This window comes from Mirounga angustirostris, unplaced genomic scaffold, assembly GCF_029215605.1.
Source record: "Mirounga angustirostris isolate CCGP_5_RB_7025 unplaced genomic scaffold, mMirAng1.0.hap1 SCAF_14, whole genome shotgun sequence".
Lineage (NCBI taxonomy): Eukaryota > Metazoa > Chordata > Mammalia > Carnivora > Phocidae > Mirounga > Mirounga angustirostris.
Window position 1 is genome coordinate 715331 of NW_026991722.1, and position 20451 is coordinate 735781.

The 20451-nt window shown below is 57.4% G+C and overlaps 1 protein-coding gene across 4 annotated transcripts in view; it reads right to left on the reverse strand.

Annotated features, from left to right (window-relative positions):
• Positions 1-20451, reverse strand: part of NFATC1 (nuclear factor of activated T cells 1) — a 110560-nt gene that overhangs the window by 21593 nt on the left and 68516 nt on the right. For 2 of the 4 annotated variants that reach the window (XM_045886520.3, XM_064578193.1), the window contains exons 9-10: positions 12374-12756; positions 12067-12262 (exon numbers count right to left, since the gene is read on the reverse strand). In XM_045886520.3, coding sequence (XP_045742476.2) covers positions 12067-12262; positions 12374-12756 — 579 coding nt within the window. Of the gene's footprint in view, positions 1-12066; positions 12280-12373; positions 12757-20451 lie in introns of all 4 variants that reach the window. The other 2 variants (XM_045886521.3, XM_045886522.3) reach the window with 2 other exon arrangements.

Here is a 20451-nt window from a genome sequence, read left to right on the forward strand (position 1 = left end):
ATTTTTAAGTTAGTTTCTTTATGGTTCCTCTAGAGATTATGATACACATCTTAACTTAAAAATTCTATTTCAGCTAATTAATATTAACTTGTTTCTAATAACATATGGAAGTTTCTCTTTACCATGGCTTCCTTCACTACCCTTTCCTTTCTGCTGTTACTGCCACACCAATGACATCTTGATATAAACCCCTCAGAACAGTTTTGTAATTTTTGTCTTATGTATTTTCTTTTAAATGAGTTAGGGAAAAAAAAAGTTTAAAAATATGTATGCTGTCATTATGTACATAATTACTTTTTATCAGTGCTTTTTATTTCTTTGTGTGGATCTGAGTTGCCAACAGCCGAGAGGACTCCTTCCAATACTTCTTGTAGGCCAGGTCTGCTGGCAACAAAATTTCTGCATCTTTGCTTACCCAGCAATGGTTTTATTTCTCCTTCATTTTTTTTTAAAGATTTTTTTATTTATTCATTTGACAGAGAGACAGTGAGAGAGGGAACACAAGCAGGGGGGAGCGGGAGAGGGAGAAGCAGGCTTCCCGCTGAGCCGGCAGCCCAATGTGGGACTCGATCCCAGGAACCCGGGATCATGACCTGAGCCGAAGGCAGACGCTTAACGACTGAGCCACCCAGGCGCCTTTTTTTTTTTTTTTAAAAGATTTTATTTATTTATTTGAGAGAGAGAATGAGAGACAGAGAGCACGAGAGGGAAGAGGGTCAGAGGGAGAAGCAGACCCCCCGCTGAGCAGGGAGCCCAATGTGGGACTCGATCCTGGGACTCCAGGATCATGACCTGAGCCGAAGGCAGTTGCTTAACCAACCACCCAGGCGCCCTCTTCTTCATTTTTAAAGCTAGTTTTGCTAGATATGGGATTCTTGATCAAGAGTCTTTTTCTTTGTGGCCTCTGTGATTGCTCATGAGAAGTCAGCTGTTAATCTTATTGAGGATTCCATGTAACTGATGACTTGTTTTTTTTCTTGTTGCTTTCAGGATTGTCTCTTTTTCTTTGACTTTCAACAGTATGGCTATGATGTATTTAGGTGTGAATCTCTGGATTTATTCTACTTGGAATTTGATTTTTTTTTGGATGTATACAATGTTTTTCACCAAATTTGGGAAGATTTTAGCTATTATTTCTTCAGATATGTTTCCTACCCCTTTTTCTCTCTCCTCTCTTTCTGCATTCCCAATATGCCTCTGTTTGTATGTTTTATGGTGTTCCACATGTTCATTTTTCTTTATTCTTTTCCCTTTCTGTTCCTCAGACTGGATAATCTATAGACATTTCATCAAGTTTGTTGATTCTTTTTCTCTGCCAACTCCAATCTGCTGTTCAGCCCCTATAATGAATTCTTCATTTCAGTTACTACACTTTGCAAGGCTAGAATGTCTATTTAGCCCTTTTAAAAACTTTTAATCTCATTATTGATATTCTCTCTTTGGTGACACATTGCTGTCCTACTTTCCTTTAATTCTTTAAACATACTTTCTTTCGGTTCTTTGAACTTATCCACAGCAGCTGATTTTTTTTTTAAGATTTTATTTATTTATTTATTTGACAGAGAGAGAGAAACAGCATGAGAGGGGATAGGGTCAGAGGGAGAAGCAGGCTCCCCGCTGAGGCGGGAGCCCGATGTGGGACTCGATTCCAGAACTCCGGGATCATGACCTGAGCCGAAGGCAGTCGCTTAACCAACTGAGCCACCCAGGCACCATGATTTTTTTTTTTTTTTTAAAGATTTTATTTATTTGACAGAGAGACACAGCGAGAGAGGGAACACAAGCAGGGGGAGTGGGAGAGGGAGAAGCAGGCTTTCCACCGAGCAGGGAGCCCGACATGGGGCCCGATCCCAGGACCCCGGGATCATGACCTGAGCCGAAGGCAGATGCTTAACGACTGAGCCACCCAGGCGCCCCTACAGCAGCTGATTAAAAGCCATTGCTGCTAAGTCCAACACCTGAGCCCTCTCGGGGACAGTCTCTGCCTATGGGTTGTTTCTTTCCCTTCTGTAATGGGACATGTTTTCATGCTTCTTTGCCAATTTCATAATTTTTTAGTTGAAAACTAGACATTGTAGATAATATATTGTAGCAACTTTGGAATTAGACTCCTCCCCCCAGTAGGGTTTGCTGTTACTGCTGGGCTCTTTTTTTTTTCTTCCCTTGAGGCTGGATACTTGATTAGTGACTTTTCTGGACAAATTCTGTGGGTGGGGGTGGGGTCCTGTGTTCTCTGCAGTGTGTGGCCACTAAGTGCTCTATTCCTCTTCTAAAAATCCTTATTTTTATTTTTAAGTCTGTCTTCCCAAGGGTCATCCTCAGGTTAGCAAGGTTAACGGTCAATCAGTTATCAGTCAGGACGTTTCTTTAAATGCCTTCAGTCTCCACCTTCTGTCAATGAGATCGAATTGCAGGCAATCCACAAGTCAGCCTTAGCTTCCACTTTTGCTTTTTGTATAGGTCTCAAGGCCAGCCAGAAGTGAAGGACCCAGTCCTTTCTTTTCCCAGGTCTTTCCTGAGCATGTGCATGTCCATATGCAGTCTCCCAATCCCCAGGAACATGCTAGGTTTTTTTCAAACTCCCTGCAGGCATTGAGTGTAGCTAGTCTTCTGTTTGCCCCAGTTGAGATCACAGCCTTGGCAGCTCCCACAAGCAAGAGTCCAGCCATCTGTTATTTTTGGTCATGGTCCGGGAAGACGACTTTTCCAGGGAGCTTCACCATCAGTCAGAATAATGTTTGCACTTTGGGGAAGGGGTTTTTAACAGAGCCCCAAAGAGGCCAGTCTCCTTCACTGTCAGTGAAGCTGCTGGATTTCCACGGCTATGCTCCAAGGAGCTGGGGGAGGGGCATGGGAGTAGAGCCCACTTAAACCACCACAGGTCCTGCTCTTCTTAGCAGGGTCCAATTTTTCTTGAATAAATGCTTTTCAGTTTGTTCTGCTTCTTTGGTGAATTTCCAGATTGTGAAATGATTGATTTGATAGTTTTCTCAGTATTTTTGTTGCTTTTTTGGGGAGTGCTGACTCACTGAGGCCCTCCTTCCGACACTTTGGAAGTCCTGCCTCTCTTCCTGTCCTTCTTGAGCTATCAAAAAGTGCCTCGGATAATGACCAGGAATTCTCTGACCAAGAAGAAAATACATGACAGTCCTCTTTGGCTTGCAAGGCCAACTCACACTTGAAAGCCAGACTTTGAAGCAGGAATCTTTGTGCATCACATCTCTAGTAGAGAAAAAGTACTCAATAATAGAGCCAAACCTTGGTAGAGTAGAGAAACTGTTTAAATCAGAGCTGGCAGATCCCCGTGGTGCTCCTGGCCGGTCACTTGTCCTGTGCGATTGTGAGCAGGCCAACTAATATGTGTCTGTAAGCCCCGATTCCTCTGTCCATGGGGTTAACGTTGGAAGTTCTGGCCATGGGACTGTTCTAAGGTTGAAAATGTAAATTAAGGGCGCCTGGGTGGCTCAGATGGTTAAGCGTCTGCCTTCGGCTCAGGTCATGATCCCAGGGTCCTGGGATCGAGTCCCGCATCGGGCTCCCTGCTCCTTGGGAGCCTGCTTCTCCTTCTGCCTCTCTCTCTCTCTCTCTCTGTCTCTCATGAATAAATAAATAAAATCTTAAAAAAAAAAAAAGAAAGAAAATGTAAATTAAGAGGATATATGTAAAAAGTCACTTTGAAAAGTACCAAAGGCCATACCTCCAGTCCTGTTACTGGGATTTGGGTTTTCTGTTTGTTGACAATGATGTGACATGCTAGATTGGGGAGGACTTTCTCAGCTCTGATGGTAAGATAATTACTATGATTCCAAGGCTCCATGTTCTTCTCTGCCTGGACTTGATAGACATCTGTGAGCCAATGATTCAGTGTTCCTTAGGGATCCATATGTAAGAATACACTTTTGTATCAGGAAGATCACTTGAGAGTGTCCGTGCCTAGCTGGCTCTCTGCCTGGCACCCCAGGGGCAGGAGAGCCAAGTGCCTGGCTTGAGCTACAGGGCCTGGGCTGCTCTTGCAAAACACAGTTGTCCAACAGATGTAGACAGAGCCCTCCACTGCCCTGGTCACCACTCTCCCCAAAGAGACGCCTAGGTCTGATGGTCTATCACCAGCTGTGCTTCCTGAATGTGGCCATTATGCTTTTAAATGCCTTGCTTTATGGCTTCATGCTCTGATGACGCAGCACAGTGGTGTGCTACTGGCTGGCTCACAGATCTGAAGGCGTCTGTAAAGAGCGCCCATTCTCAAGTAAGCAAGCTCCACAAGCATCAGAGAAGGAAAGGCACAGAGCTCAGGCCAGCATCGCACAACTTCCTCAAGTGAAGACAGAGTCATTTAAAGAACGTTTGGGGGCGGCAGCAGGTCCCGACGCGGGGCGGCCAGCGATGAAGCCGGTGGTTCCAACTTGGAAATAAGAAGAAAGCCTAGTTCATTGCAAACAAGTGAGTTTGACTCATCAGACGAAGAGCCTATTGAAGATGAACAGACTCCAATTCAGATATCATGGCTACCCCAGTCACGAGTGAATTGTTCTCAGTTTCTCGGTTTATGTGCTCTTCCAGGTTGTAAATTTAAAAATGTTAGAAGAAATATCCAAAAAGATACAGAAGAACTAAAGAGCTATGGTATACAAGCCATATTTGTTTTCTGCACCAGAGGGGAACTGTCAAAACACAGAGTCCCAAACCTTTTGGACCTCTATCATCAGTATGCAATCATCACTCATCATCATCCAATCCCAGACGGAGGGACTACTGACATAGCCAGCAGCTGCGAAATAATGGAGGAGCTTGCAATCTGCCTTAAAAATAACCGAAAAACCTTAATACAGTACGTTTTTCTTTTCTCCATAAATGACATGAGAAATGCTCCAATAAAAAAAAATAAAAAATTGGGGCGCCTGGGTGGCTCAGTCATTGGGCATCTGCCTTCGGCTCAGGTCATGATCCCGGGGTCCTGGGATCGAGCCCCGCATCGGGCTCCCTGCTCTGCGGGAAGCCTGCTTCTCCCTCTCCCACTCCCCCTGCTTGTGTTCCCTCTCTCGCTGTGTCTCTCTCTGTCAAATGAATAAATGGGATCTTTAAAAAAAAATAAAAAAAATAAAAAATAAAAAATAAATAAAAAATAAGTAAATAAAGAACGTTTGGGAAGGTGCTCACCTCTTTGCAGAAAAACCAGCATGCCAGTCACGAAACGCTCACACACGGACACTCCAGACTACTCGGAACTTGCCCGTGACAAAGGACAAAAACACTGCAAGCACGCCCCACGGGGCACACAGACAGGGTCACACGTGGGCGTCGGCTCTCGGGCCCTCTGTGCTCTTGCTGTTACGAACGGTTTTCAGGACTAAATAGACCTAAGGGTGCTGGGTGTTCAAGCTCCATGAAAGTTTCAGGCTCCTCCCTTTGTTTTCCTTCAACGACACTACTTCTTTCTCTCCAATTAATAATAAAAGCGAAACAAGCTAATGCCTATGATGGGGGGGCGGTGGGCAGAAGGTTAATATTAGCTAAAAGCAATACGACTGATTCCCCTCCAAAGACAAAGAAAATAATCAGGCCGTGTGATTAGAAAAGCAGTGTAATTCAAAGCATTTCATGCTTGAAGTTAACATCCACACCAGGCAAAAATGGAGAAGAGCGCCCGGAACCTCTCAGACACTGAAGTTCCACCACCCGTGGGAGGAAGGGCCCCTTCTCCTCCTCGCCCTGCTGCCCATCGGAAGGACAGCAGAGGCCTGCCAGGTTGCGGGGACGGGCTCTGGGAGCAGCACCAGCGTGTCTGCACCCCATCTATAGAGAGCCCTACTCAGCAGGCCTCTCGGAATCGCTGCCGCCTTTCTCCTTCCTCCACGATGGGCCAGTTCAGCAGCAACAGGTTTACAGAGGGAAGCACGCGCCTCCCAAGACCACAGACCCAGGGCTTGGTCCCTGTCTACCCCCCAGCTAACAGACACTCGTCACACCGACCAACCTCTGCTAGTTCCGGGTCACACTAAGGTTTAGGTGGACGAAGACTAAAACATCTGAGCCAACGTCTGCAAATCTGTGTGCCCCCTACGGGGCACACCGTCCCTGGAAGCTCGGTTCCGTGTGTCTGCAGAGACTGCCGTCTCCACGAGGTGCACACACACGTCTGGAAAAGCCCGCGGGGCCCCCCGAGGCGCCCAGTTACCTAGCAAGTGAGCGGTCAGAGGCTCTGCTCGTGGGCAGCAGCTTCAGGCCCTTCTGCAGGGTCTCCAGAGAGCCCGCTCAGAGCCTGCAGCCCACCACGCCGACAGCAGCCCGTCTCCGGGTGGCGTGGGCTGTGATTCTTATGCCTGGAGACTCCCCAGCGGACGTGGAAGTGCATTAAGGACTGACCCTGATGAGTTATTCGCATGGCTGAATTCATCTATCTGTCACGCAGTAGCCGCCGTCCACAATATTAACGACTCTGCATGTTTGATCACCGTGATACAGACTCTTTCCATCATCATTAGGAACGGGGAAGGCCCCAGCCTTGGGCGCCAAGCCAGGTCAGTAAAACTTTCCATGAGGAAAGATTTTGTTCTCTCCCAGAGCAGCCTGGGCTCGGGGACGAGGGGGAGCAGAGCGGGGGGCTCACGGCCCGGACTTGGGCAGACACGATCCTGGCCGCCTGGTCCACCTGCTTGTTGTTTTAATGACATGGAGACTTCTGGAAACCCGAGCGCTCCTGGCGGGGGCTGAAAGGGCTGATTGTGGCGGAGGCTGCAGGGCGGTCGGGGAGACAGCGGCGGCTGAAGTGCAGACACACCAACGCCTGGCCAGCAAGCGCGTCACTTGCAAAGCTCGAAGGAGGTGCTCTGTTCCAGCCAACAGTTGCTCCGCCTGTGTGGGTCCCCCTCACATGAAGTCTGGGACCAAGCCCGTGCGCTTCAGGCTTGTTTAGAGTACCTTTCCAGCAAATGCTGTACACAAGACCGTATCCCGTGACGTGTGCGTGCACCTGTGAACTGCCCACATGCACACGTCCATGAATGAAAGGACAGCCTATCACCGCAGGAGCTGCAGTCACCTAGTTCGGTTCCGAACACGGTCACTCACAGGAGTCGCACCACAGGAATCGCTCACTGGAGCTTTTACGGCCTCGTTTGAAAATCTACATTTAAAGTAACAGGAGGCCCATAAAACGACTCTCTTAAAAACGTACGCTTGTGGTTCTGCCACGATTGAGAAGTCTAAATTGAGAGTTTAAGTCTTGTGAGTGTTGTTGGACCAAAGAATAAATTGTAACTGGTTTATTTATGGGCCAAATGCTTTGGAAACAAAACTGGAGAATAGACACAACTGAAAAAGAGAGAAATCCTAAAAAAAAAAGCGGGGGTTCATTTTCAGGCAAATTGTCTTATGCTTATGTTCTTCTTTAGGAGAAAGAGAAGCCTGGAAAGTGGACCCTTCCGCGTTGGTGGGGGTCCCTCGGCAGAGGCGGAGCCACCCCAGGGGCCGCTCCCGCGTGAACCAGGCTGGTCACAACCGCTCACGTGCCCCAAGTGCCCCAGCTCTCTGCCACGGCACAGAACACCCTATCCTCGCCTTTTTCATTCTGTGTTCCTGGGAAACAAAAAACCCAAATACTACTCCAGTGTGGAACCCCAAACTGCCACCAGGACTTCTGAACGGTGGTTTGGATGGAGCTGGCGAGCAAATGCCCGACAGAAATGCGTAAAGGTCAGAGTGTCACACTCAGGCTGTGGCTTCCGTCCTGCGCATGGACGGACTCCAGAAACGTCGCTGCTTTGGAGGGCAAGGCCAGGTGGAGCGCCTGCCACCTGACTGTTCACCACGGGGGCTGGCCCTCGCCGACCGGGCCCTGAGTCTCTCCCTGCGGCTGCTGGAGAGCCGTGTGTGAATCCCGCGTGCAGCCCCAGCCCCTGGGAACCCGCAGAGCCCGCGTGCCTCTGGGAGAAGGACGCGGCTTCTCCAGCAGGCCGTCACGGGGCCCGAGGTCCTGCTGGCGTTCCCAGGAAGTGGGCCCTGCCCCCGACCCGAAGCCGCCCCGGCCTCCCGCCTCTGCTCGCCGAGCGGCGTGCGGAAGGAAGGCTTTCACGTCGAGGCCACTTCAAATCCACGGCGTCTCATTTTCTAACTTAGTTTTTTGCTACTGTTTCCATTTCTGCAAATTCAGACCTGAGCCACAGAGGGAAGACCCGGGCCCTGTGCCACCTGCCGTCACCGCAGCCCGCCGCCGAGTCCGCGACACCGCCTCACACACCAGAAACGTCCCTCAGAGCAGCTCACTGACCACATGTCAGCAGGGTGGGCGAGGAGGATGAAAGAGGCTGAGACGTCCAACAGCAGAAGGAGCTATGACTTCAGCAGGGGCAGCACGCCCGCTCCAGGGGCTCCTGTGGGCTGAGCCGGCGGGGGGCGGGGGGCGGGGGCTCAGATACCCGACGACGCACAGGCCCTCCGCCCCGCCCCCGCCCTAGGTCCGCCCTGGGGGAGGCGGCCCCCTCCCCCACCCAGGCGGTTTGCAGGTATTCTCCAGAAACTTCCTCTGCCCAGAACGAGCATGGGCTTTGACCCTGCCTGGTTTGGCAAGTTCTTCAAAAACCCCGATCATGCGGACCATTACAACGGGGGGTTGGCAAAGGATCAGATCACTGGTGCCAAGTCAAGTCCCGCAGGCTTTCCAAGAGCATCCCAAGGTAAGGCCCACACCACCCGCGACACCTGCGAATCCCTCCCATCAGCCCCGTCAAAAGGGCGCCAGTTTGAACCCATCCCCAAAACTCCCTCGGAATTCGGGTGGAGGCTGGGAGCTCAGGGTCAGGCCTTTACCTGCATTAAACAGTCTCCCAAGGACTAACTTGGCGCAGACCACGTCCGCATCACCGCTCTCGTCAGAGGGTGCGTCCTAGGTCCCAGGGCGCCAAGGTCAGCTGATAGAGTCACCCAGCCTCTCACGAGGACACGGCGCTTTGTCTTTGCTCCCACAGCAAGAAACAGCCAGGCCCGGCCTGCGTCCTGCCTGTGGACTAGAAGCTCCAGCCACTCGGACAGAGCAATGAGCGCTCTGTCCACTTTCCTGACGGCGGACAGACGCCCAGCACAGACCACGTGTGTGTTCTGGCTGCGGGGAGAAGGCCCAGCGCCCCCCACTTTCCATGATCACCTTCCGGGCGCGGCCATGCAGCCTCTGGGCCTGGGGGCCGTACTGCAGGGAAGCCTGAGCCAGCAGGAGGCTGGGTGCTCCCCACTGGCCTCCCTCAGCCTCAGGAAAGGCCGCTTCCGGGGCTGCTGGCCATCCCCGCCCACACCAGCTCTGGAGCACACACGGGGGGGACGTGTTATGGCCACTTGCGTAAGGGGTCCACGGCTAGCAGCTCGAGGCTTCCGCTGGGACCTGCTGAGCAGCACCGGACTGGCATGGGCGTGTGCGCGGGGCGACGTATGCACGCTCACATAAACACATCATCCCCTTCCGACCGAGCCTTCTCCTGCACGTGCCTTAACCACGATCCGGGTTCGGACCAAAAAATAAAAATAACAAACAACAATAAGCATCTCTCGTAAATGCTCTCATGAGCTAACACTGAAAACCTCTGTTCACACCTGGTCTGGGATTACAGGGCCTTCTTGGAAACAGGGCCCATAATTCCAGCCCCAAATCGAGGCGGAGAGAACCTCTTTGCACGCAGGCTCCCTGGGCCTCAGAACCTATGCCCGGGGGGCCCCAGGACCACAAGCATGGCCGGGAAACGCCGGCGGCCCCGCGGCGGCTGCCAGCTCAGGGGGCGCTGAGGCTCGGAGCAGGAGGTGAGGAGACACCAGTGGTCTGGAAACAAGACCGCGCTCCCGGGGAGCCTGAGGCGGAACGTCGGGGGGCGCAGAGGAGGGCAGAGCTGTTGGAAAGTGAGCTCACGACGTGGGTGGAGGCGTGGGACCCTCCAGTCAGAGTGCAGCATACAGTGAACGCGGGTGTTCACCACCTCGGTGGCAGGAGCACCAGGGTGGGTGTCGGCAGGTGCCCGGGCGGAGTAAGAGCCGGGAGCCAGCGGGGAGGTGGTGCTCCTTGCAGAGAGCAGCCCTGGAGCCCTGCTCCTCAAGCCAGCACGGGATGCTACACCGCGAGGCTGACGGCCGCACCCCTGCAGGCGAGAGGCCATGCTGTGGGCTGTGCGGCCAGTGCCCCACTGGACCGAAGGGGCCCAGAGACTCGCGGGGGCCCTGGCACCTTCTCGAGGGCAGATCCAGCAGCTGGGGACGCACCCGGGCCGGACACCCCATCACACGCACCGCGTGCGCCTCTCCCACCCTCGCAAGGCTGCCTCTTAGCACAACACACATGGGGCAGCAAGACAGACCAGAAGGCCTGCCGGGCCGGTCACCCAGGCTCGCCGGAAAGCGCCGCAGGCTTGGCCGGGACCAGGAGAGGAGCGGCGCACACGCTCCTTGGGCCCGCCCAGCCGCTCGCGGGGCTGCCCCACAAGCCCCGGGGACAAAGCTGAGCTCGCGGAGGGGCCGGGCAGGGAGCACGGCCGCTGTGGGCCTGACCTCAGGGGACGGAATCCAAAACAGAAGCTGAAGCTGCTGAGGTCAGCTGTGCACCCCGAGTGTGGTCCAGGAAGCTGCTGAGCTCTGGGGTGTCCCTGAAGGCCTGTCGGGGGTGGGCGGGAACCCACAACACAGGTTCCAAGCACGTCTCCAGGCTCAAGGGTTGACCATCCATGGAACAAAAATATCCGAGAGCTTGCAGCCCCCAGTTAGGGACAGAGAAGCCCGGGACCGGCCCCGTTTTCACCCCCATGGATGGGAGTGTGAGAAACCCCGAGCACGGGAGCCCTTGTCCAGCCTGGGTCACTGAGCCGAGGGCGATCGCTAGTGGCCAGACGCTGCGGCCGGGAAGGCTTCCATGTCTCCTGGCCACCCCGACCCGCAGCTTGTGGGGACGGGCCCGTACGTGCCGCCCCCTTCTGAAACAGCCGCTTCGGGAGCGAACGCTCTTCCGAAAACACTCCTCACAACACCAGGGCCCCAGGGAAGCCCGCAGAACTCAAGCAGCGGAAATGCGATGTTTACGGAGACAGCCGTAATGGGAGAAACGAGCCTTCAACGCTAAAGGAGGCTGCAAGGCCCCGACCCCAGAGGGTGTTTCAGGGAGGCTGGGGGCCGTGTGTCCAGCACTGTCCTGGGCTCTCACCCCCACCTGAGTCCAGCCGCAGGGGAGATGGGCATCCGGCCCTGGAAAAGCTCACCCCGGAGAGACGGGCAGCGCCAATGAGGGGGCCCCGGCACCTTGCACACGGTCCACGTGGGCCCCATGAAGGCGCGGACTGGGCTGGCCGTCCTGGGCAGCTCAGGGGGCCTCTGGTCACAGCGCTGATCCGCGAGTGCTCAGGTGACCAGCGTGCGAGAGGGCCGCCCGTCTCCACGCAGCTCAGGCGGCACCTGGTCCCACAGGCGGGCACAACTCTGTGGGGTCAGTGTGCCAAGAACAACGGGCTGTCATCAGCTGATGTTTTACGGACTCGGACGCCTACACCACGCGGCCTGCCTGCAGGTGTGTGGAGAGCGCTCCTGCCGGACCATCCTGACCGTGCGTGTTCGGCTGCGTTTCTGCACCGAGCGTGCCTGTGCGCTCTGGGGGTGAGTCCCACACGGTGGGATTTAAGTCCCAGTTCGGGGCCGTCCTGTGGCTTACTCTCCTTCCCCGGGGCGCCGGACGGGCGTCACAGCGCCGCATGGAGGGAAACGTTAACCACCTTCAGCTAAGCCACTATTTACAAATCATTCACTCAACCGGCGAAGCTCTTACGACGCTCGGAAACAGGCAAGCCGGACCCGGAGCCACGTGCCAGGACGGCCTCCTCTAAGAGACCCTGTTGGCTCGTGTGGGGCGATGCTCCTTGCAGCGTTGGTCCCGCGGGTCTACAGCCCCAGGCTCCGCGGGACCTCCGGCCGAGGCGACGGGGCAGAGCCACACTGCCAAGAGCTGCTGGGCGCGCCCCTCCGCCAGGTGGCTAATGCGCACACCCCTCCTCGTCACGCTCGCAGACACGGTGCCAGGCTGCGTGTGCACCTAAGGCCACAGGCACTTACCGTCGTCCAGGTACAGCTGGTCCAGCTCCTGAGGCTCTCGCTTGACCGTTACGGGAATGGGGGCCAGACTATGATTACTGTCCTCATGCACCTCGGGCAGCAGCAGAGGCCGGGGGGCTGCGGACTCGCTCCTCGGAGCCTTCGGCAGTCGGTGCTGCTGGCGGCCCATCTCGGATGGGTGGGTGGGGCTGCAGGACTGCAAACAGGTCGGCTCTTGGGTACCGGACGATGGTGAGGAGGAGGGGCTGTTGGGACAGAGAGCTGGCTGGTGGCCCGGGGGACAGCTGCGGCTCAGCTGTGGACTCACCTGTGGTCGCAGCAGGGCGGGAGGCGGCTGCTGGGGGGGGCCGGGGTGCACGCCCACGGGTCTCGGCGTCTCCGGAACGGTGAGGACCCCTCCGGCCGGCCGCTGAAGTCCGAGGTGACCGTGGCCCTGGCTGGCCATGCCCTTGCTGTAGGTGGCGGAGGAGAGGTCGTGGAGCTTCGGGCTGGTGCTGGGGGGCGGTGACACCATGGTGCTCCTCTGTGGACAGGGTGGGAAGCCAGCCACCAGGCAGGAGCCCGGGTCAGGCGGCATCACCAGCTGCTGGCTGTAGCACGGCTTGGGGAGTGGGCTCGGGCCCTGGCTCATTGGTCCACAGGTCAGGGCAGGCTCGTAATCATCGGTGGGCTCTGTTTTTATGGCAGGAGCTGCAAGAAGCAAAGAAGTTGAATAAACACAGGCTGCAGATGGGCGTGATGGACGGGGTGGGCTGTGGCCAGGGCACCCTCGGAAAACAAACAGCGTCCTGACTGAGTCCCCGTGTGTCTCCGCCTGGTTCTCCCACCCAATTAAGAGGAGGGCGTGAGTCACCGTCTCCAGGAAGCTGCAGCTGGTTCTAATACTGAGAACACTGTTTTCCTTGGAATCCCCCCCAGCACTAATGTGCTATAAAAATCCATTTGCAAACTGCAGTAGAAGCTTTGGACCCAAGGGCCCATGGATTTGTAGTAATCAAAGCAAAAATTTTAACTTGGATGTACGACCGCGTTTCTCCTGCTACTGACGCCCTATCTGATAAACGTCTGCACATTCGGGGATCTCGAGCACGCCCCAAGATGGCGCGGAGATGTCCATAAAACCCGGGAGAAACAGTACTCGGCCATCGCGGTGGGGGGAAAACACGCCCACCTGGGCTCCCTGTTGCGTCTGCTCCTCACAGAGGAGCTGCTTACGACAGGCCGCCCCAGCTGCGCAGCCCCGGGCCTCCTCCTGTCCGCCCTCCCCGGGAAGCGGGGCTACAAGGCAGACGGCAGTAGAGGGCCCGTCCGACCCTCCACCAGCGGCCCCGCTTCGAAGGGAACATCGGTCGGACTACTGGCGGGCGTGCGGGGGGGGGTTTTCGCAGGACCCGCGGTCTCCCCGGGCGTCTCCTGCCCTCGCGCATCTTGGGGCCCCGTCTGCTCGCCTGTGGACGGAAGTCCGCTCCGAGTCACTGTTCCCAGCACACGGGGACGCCACACCGGGCACCGCGCCGAAGGTCTCGTGGGTAACGGCTTGTCTGGAGAACCCCCCACCCTGCTGCTTCCTGTGGCGCGGACGGGTGCGTGGCGGCCTGGGGGCCTCCTACGTGGGGCCCCAGGCTTCACCTTAAATAAAGCAAAGCCCGTCTACGCCATGACCTCTGCCGGCAGCCACGAACAAGGACCAGGGGCGCTTCCTACACAGGAGGTCTGCGCGGAGCCAGCGTTCCCTCACGTCCAGCTCGAGGGCGGCGCCCGGGCTCGGTGACCAGCAGGCCCCTGGGTGTCTAAGTCCCCCAGAATCACCAAGTCCTAGCACCCAGCTCCTGGGGCTCTCCACAGGATCGTTCTCCTTTGCTCTGCCTTTGTGGGGGCAGGTGAGCCCCATGGGGAGCAGCAGAGCTGGTCTTCACACCAGGCACCTCGGGTGTGGGCTGGTCTGCATCCGCCGCGTGGCCCCCACAGGGTCCGCTCATTGCCAGGAGGGGCCCGGGCACCCACACCACTCTCGTGCTCCTTCGCTGGGAAAGGGGTCTCTCTCTCTTTCCCGGGACTGGGGGGTCAGGGCTCTGGTTGAGGGCGAGTCCCAGCAGAGGGCTGTCCAGAGAGAAATCCCGTTGGCTGCAGAAGGGACCTGAGAAGAGCTCGCTGTTCCCTGGGTGGCGTTTTATCACCATGCGTCCATCATGCATGCTCTGCATCAGCTGATTTGGGTCTCGGGGAAGAGCCGGGGCCACCGAGGACCCATGTGCGTGTCCAAAACAGCTAGTCTTGCTCCTTACGGAGGCCGCAGCGACCCCAGGCCCCAGCGGAGGGCACGCACCTGGCTCAGGGCAGCAGGGCACCGGGGACTACGGAGACTCCCAGGCTGCGCCCCACCTGGGGGGCAGTGTGTCCCTGGGCTCCGACGTCCGCGTGCAGAAACGCTGTGGCCGTGTCAGGCGGCCCCCAGAAAGCCCCCGTGCTCCCAGGGACTTTCTTCCAACTTCCAATCCACCCAGCAGTGACCAACGCGGACCCTAGAGCTGCCACAGCCCGCACGTTTCTGCTGTGAAGCCCCCATCCCAGGCCGTGGCCTCCAGCTGGGCTGCCCTCCTCGGCGAGGCTCTGCCAGGTGGGCCCCGTGCTCTGTATCCACAGACAGGTGGAGCGCAGAGCTGGACATCCCCATGTTGAGCTGAGCGCAGAGCTGGGACCTGCTCATCTTACACGAGAGATGCAGCCGTGCAGCAGCCGGAGGTGTCCCCCCACCCCGGGGTGACCGTCCCTGCCTGTTGCCAGCACGTTGAAAATCCAGAAACAGCAGAGGGGACGAAGTCAGCCCCTAAGAGGCAGACGGGCCTGCACCTTCTGACGGGGCCCCAAGGACCCCCGGCCCCCACACATCCCCCATTCATGAGACGCTAGGGCAAAGTGCGGGCAAATGGAATGGTGAACGTTAACTTCTAAATTAGTTTGGTAATTTTCAGTTTGTGATTTTAGGGATATATATACGTCTGGCAGATTAAACTGAAACCCTTCTGGGATTCCGTCTTCGCTGCGCTGGATTTCCAGCCAGGCACGGGGGCCAACTCGTCTCTCTCATAAGGTGTCCCCTGAGCTCTTTAAAAACTAAAAAAAAAAAAAAAAAAAATGGGCGCCTGGGTGGCTCAGTCGTTGAGCATCTGCCTTCGGCTCAGGTCATGATCCTTGGGTCCTGGGATCGAGCCCTGCGTCGGGCTCCCTGCTCGGCGGGAAGCCTGCTTCTCCCTCTCCCACCAACCCTGCTTATGTTCCCTCTCTCGCTGTGTCTCTCTCTGTCAAATAAATAAAATCTTAAAAAAACAAACAAACAAACTCCTACCCGTCCACACGCATGCACGGCCAGGAAACGCCCGCACGGGGGATTTACCTGGCACGCAGCGATGGTGCGCCCAGCGAGCGGCCAGAACCAGCGGTCCCAGGCGGCGGGTCAGAGGCTGCCCGCCCTCGCTGGGCAGGAGTGAGCAGGCGTAGGCCCCCTCGTGCACGCCCTGCGGCCTCTGTTGTTTACGACGTGTTTAAAGCTGCCCAGTGGCACCAGCATGAACTCCCACGTCACGGGGCTCCCTAGGACCCTTTCTGGGAAAGTCCCCACAGCACAATCTCGCAGAGCCTCTGTGTGGGCCCACACCCGCCACCGAAGGGAGGACACAGGACACGCGTCCCCTTCCGACGGCCGGTGTGGGGGCACGGTGCCCAGTCGTGGCAGAGCCGACGCCGTGAGGCTGGACCCCAGCCCGCCCAGACCCCCGGGTGCCGCTGAGCTGGGCCTTCTCCGAGCAGATGTCCCCACGAGGTGGGCCAGACCTCTGCCTGCAACCCTGGGACAGTCGCCCTCGGGGAATAAACGCGGGGGCCCTTAACTGACATAGTGACCACTCTGCAGCTCGGGGGCCCCCCAGGGCGGCAGGTCGTGAGGCACAGAGAAGACAGGCCCCGGTGACTCAGGGCCAGGTGCTGGGGTCACAGGACGAGCCAGCTGACTGCAGGCAAAGGGCAACACACACAGGAGCGCCAGGGCCTGGGACACGGGCTAGCCTGGAAAACAGCGTCCGCTGCCCCCGTGGCCCCCACAGAAGCTCAAAGGCACGAACACGCGGCGTTTAAATTGGATTTCTCGTGTGGACTTCAAAGGGAACGAGCAGCATCTGTGTAAATCAGAACCAGCGAGAACATGTCTGTTTCTTATTAGCGAGGGAAGAAGGAGGCCGCGTCTTGCGCGGGACTCGGGCGGCGCGGTGGGGCCTCGTCCACGGCCCAGAGCAGCTTCCTTCCAGACCTGGGGCTTGGTGTGACGCAATGTCTGGTTCCCTCCCGGCCATCCACCGCGCTGGCCTGGGCGGGAGGGATGGTGACAGGAGCCCACGCCCCTGCGCCAGCCGCGAGTTTATAATCCAGATTTATTACAGCACGCAAACGTGTGAAAGATTAACGCTAATCTTGAAGGCGACTGCCGCGTACAAAGCCTGTTCTCATGGAAAAGGTGGGGTGCCCTCCGTGCCGAGCTGGTGTTCGCCCTGAACGGCTCGCGCTTGGCACAGCGGCTGTGTTCTGTGGAGACAGCATGTGTGGAGGAGGCTGGGAGGTGTCCCCTCAGCTCCCAAAGCTACGCGTCCCGTCCTCGGTCAAAGGGCAGCTGACCCAGGGAAGGGCCTGGTCCCTCAGCAGGGACCCCAGGCCCCCGGAGCCGAGCCGCCTGCAGACGACGTGGCAGCAGAAGCCTGTCCCCGAGGATCCCCACGCCACCCACAGCCCCTACGATGGCCGTCTGTGGGCCAGAGGGCATTCCAGAACACCCTGGCCCGGCTCGAAGAAACCCCACATCTGGCGCATGGGCTCCACCCCCCACGGCAGTGGCTTCCCATTCCCGTGAGCAAAGCAGAGCCCCTCTTGGGAGCCCCAGCCGAGGTCGGGGGGCTCACGGCAGGGCCGGCTGCCTTTCTGAATCGCACTGACTTGGGTTCAGGGGCCTCGCGGTTCACAGATTTGGGCTGTGCAGCTGCCTCAAGGTGATCAAGCAGTGTGTGCTTTGCTCTGCAGGGCTCCAGGCCCGGGGCGGACACCCCACCCCACCCCATTTGCACGTCCCTTGCAACTGAGTGCATGCAGCACACACACCCGGCCGGGCTCAGTCTCCCCAGGATGGCCCGGCCTTCGGGTTAGCAGCTGCCTCTCACACAGGGATGCCATGCAGGTGGTGAATGGCACCACTGGCTATTTTCACAGGGGAGTGGGACGGAGCCAGCCAGAGGCCCTGGGCTGATGGCGACGCAGCCCCAGGCCTGTAGTGGGACCCAGGAGCAGGGCCTTGACCCCAGGACCCTGCCTGGATGCAGACGGCCGTGGTGGCCAGGACCAGCTCCCACAGGTGGCCCAGAACGAGGTGACGGGATTCCTGCCTGGGGGTGCTCACACCGTCCCAAGACCTGTGGGCTGTTACAGATGCATGTGACCACCATCCCCACGCACACCGGTGGACACCGCCCCCTCTTACATGCGTCTATCCCTCCTGTGTCTTCCCCGTGTCCTGCCCGTTGTCAGACACATCCTGTCCTTTGCTGAAGGGCCAAGTTGAGCAATTCAATTTCGACATGCTGTTTGGGCCAACCCTCCAGCCCAGCGGTGGCCCAAGGCCTGAGGTGAGCGAAGACAAGCGTTCTTCCATTTCTAACGGAGACGTCTGGGGACCGGGCCCCACTGAGCACCAGCACCACACACATCCCACTGTTTTCTCCAGAAAACCACGACGGCACTCAACAAACACGGAATGCCAGACCGCTCTGCGAGTGCGGACTTCAACACGTCCGCGATCTTGTGGCCCCAGTGCCCGACATGGAGCCCAGATCCCGATTAACACAGGAGTACGCGACTGTAAAGAATTCTCCAGTTCCAAAGCTGCGTGAGCAAAAAGCACACATTTCCATCTGTGTCTTTTCTTTCAAACGTGCTGTGTCCGGCACACACAGACAGACCCCAGCCACAGCTGGGGATGAGACGTCCGTACCTCGGGGAGAGTCACCACTCTGTCGCCCTGAGCTTTCTGCCCGGAGGCCCGAGTCCTGCAGAGACCCGCGGACTGCAGGGCCCTGAGGCCGTGGAACCCCCATGGGCCTGTGTCCCTGGCCCCAAAACAGACTCACATCTACCCAGCAGATGGCGAGGGATACATACGAGCAGTCCACGTGCCCCCGTGTCCAAACCACCGTCTCCAGCCCTCAGGGGGAGAAGTAGGGGGCCAGGAGTCAGGGTCCCGCTCCTTGGTCTTGGACAAGCCAGGGACACTGCTACTGACCAGATCGTGTCCCTCAAATCCAGAGGCTGAAGGCCTAACTGCACTGTGGCTTTATTTGGAGACAAGGCTTTGGGGGTAATTATAGCTAAATGAGGTCCTGGGGGGGTAGGGGCCCTGATTCTACAGGGATGTGGTTTTGGGAAGAGGAAGAGAGAGATCTCTGTCCACCGCGTGAGGATCGGTGGGAAGGTGGCACCACCCTCTGGAAGCCGCCCTTCCCAAATCCAAGCCACTGGCCCTGAGCTCGGGGACGTCTGGCCTCCAGATCCGAGCACGGCTCGGATCCGGACACGCTTCTTCTGCAAGAGCTCCGGGTCTGCTGATCGGAACGCATGCCGAGGTGCCCGGGATGCGGCCGGAGCTGCCCCCGCCACTCCCGTCTCCCCGTACACACACACTAGCCCTCCCCAGGTACCCTGCTCAGTCCTGGACAAAAGGCGTTTTGTTCTAAACCCCCGAGAACAAAGCTCAGATTGTTTTCTGTTTGTTGCATGACATTAAAGCCCCGGTTTTACCACCAATATAAACACCCACAATGATAACTTCAGGGCATGCCTTTTTAAATAACGAGAAAGGAAAAGTAGTAACTGGAACCACCCCAACTACAAGCCCCGAGGGGCGAGGCCGCATCGTCTCTCCACATCCAGAGCCCAGAGTGAATTCCAGGGCTGGTCTGGGGCGCAGGCACCAGGAGGCAAGCGAATGCTCACGGAGGGCATTTCAACTCGGGATCCTGTCTCTCTTCCTTTGGGGACCTGCCCCCTGTCTTTACCACACAGCTTAACCAGCATCCACGCCGAACACGCCAGGTTTCCAGCAAGGCCCGATCTCCTGGGGTCAGGGGTCGCAGTGGCGTGGCCATCCCCACTCTGTGTCCTGGCTCCACGTCCTCGAGTGACAGAGGGTTGGCAGGTGTCAGGGACAGGGTCAGCTCCCCATCTGGGCGCCAGCCCCCAGCTCCTCCGGGATCCTATACAAGAGGAGCTAGGACCCACGGAGACTGACTGCAGACCAGTCAGAATGGGCCACACGTGCCAGGAGATGCATCGAGCATTTTCATCCGATAATCGCCAAAACTGCCTTTGAAGGGGACGAGATTCACGGTCCAAGCAGCCGCTCTGAGGGTGGGGATTCTGGGCAGAGCCCCGGGGACCGCGCCTCCCTGATAGCTGGTGGGCTCCCGGGGGATGGGATGCCCACCTGCGTGATACAGTTGTCAAGTCTTCGCCACGCACGTCCCTGTGTTCGGTGGCCCATGGCCCCCCTACCCCTTCAGCCCTCCTCAGACTGCACAGATGCCCCCAGCATCCCCCCAGACAGGCTCCTGGTGGAGTGAGCCTCTCCACCGTTTCCCCAGCAGGCCGGACTCCTGCTCTTTCACATGGGCTCAGACCCAGGCTCCCCGTCCCGCAATCTGCTCTGCTGTAAGTTCAAAATCCTCTCCCCGCGGTCGGGACGCCACGGTCTGCGTGTGCTGGTGGCCAGGGCGTCGGACTGCGGGGCACCAGGCAGCCCGGGAGGGAAAAGCGCCTCCACGTCTCCTTCCCAGGAGCCCAGCTTCTGAGCCCTGGGGGCCTCTCACCCCCGGGGCCCACAGCCTACAGCGGGGTCGGCACCATGCAGACCAGCGGTAGAAGCCTCGTCCAGAAGGTGATGCAAGAAACAGTCTCCATCCAGTGTCACAGCATCTCGCCCACGCAGGAGGAAGCCGGCCGCCTTCCCGAGCCTGGGGATGGTTCCTGAACCCCTCGCAGGCTCCTCCTGCGGCTGGTGGGGACACACAGCCCCCCTCACCTCTACATGTCAGGTTGAAGATGGGAAAGGGAAATTAAGGCACGGGTCCCCATTTTCTGGCTAAAATAGCAAGACAGTCAGACTTACTAAACAAAGTGTACGTGGGTCGTGTGAGGCTCTAAGGAGGAGGAACGTCAGAGCGTCTCACCGGACAGCACTCACCGCCGGGCGTGGACCCTGCTCCCACCGCCAACACACTCACTTGTGATACGCTTATCCCACAGCTGAGCTAACTCGAGGAGAATGTTCCAGAATGTCCATGACCACTGACCACA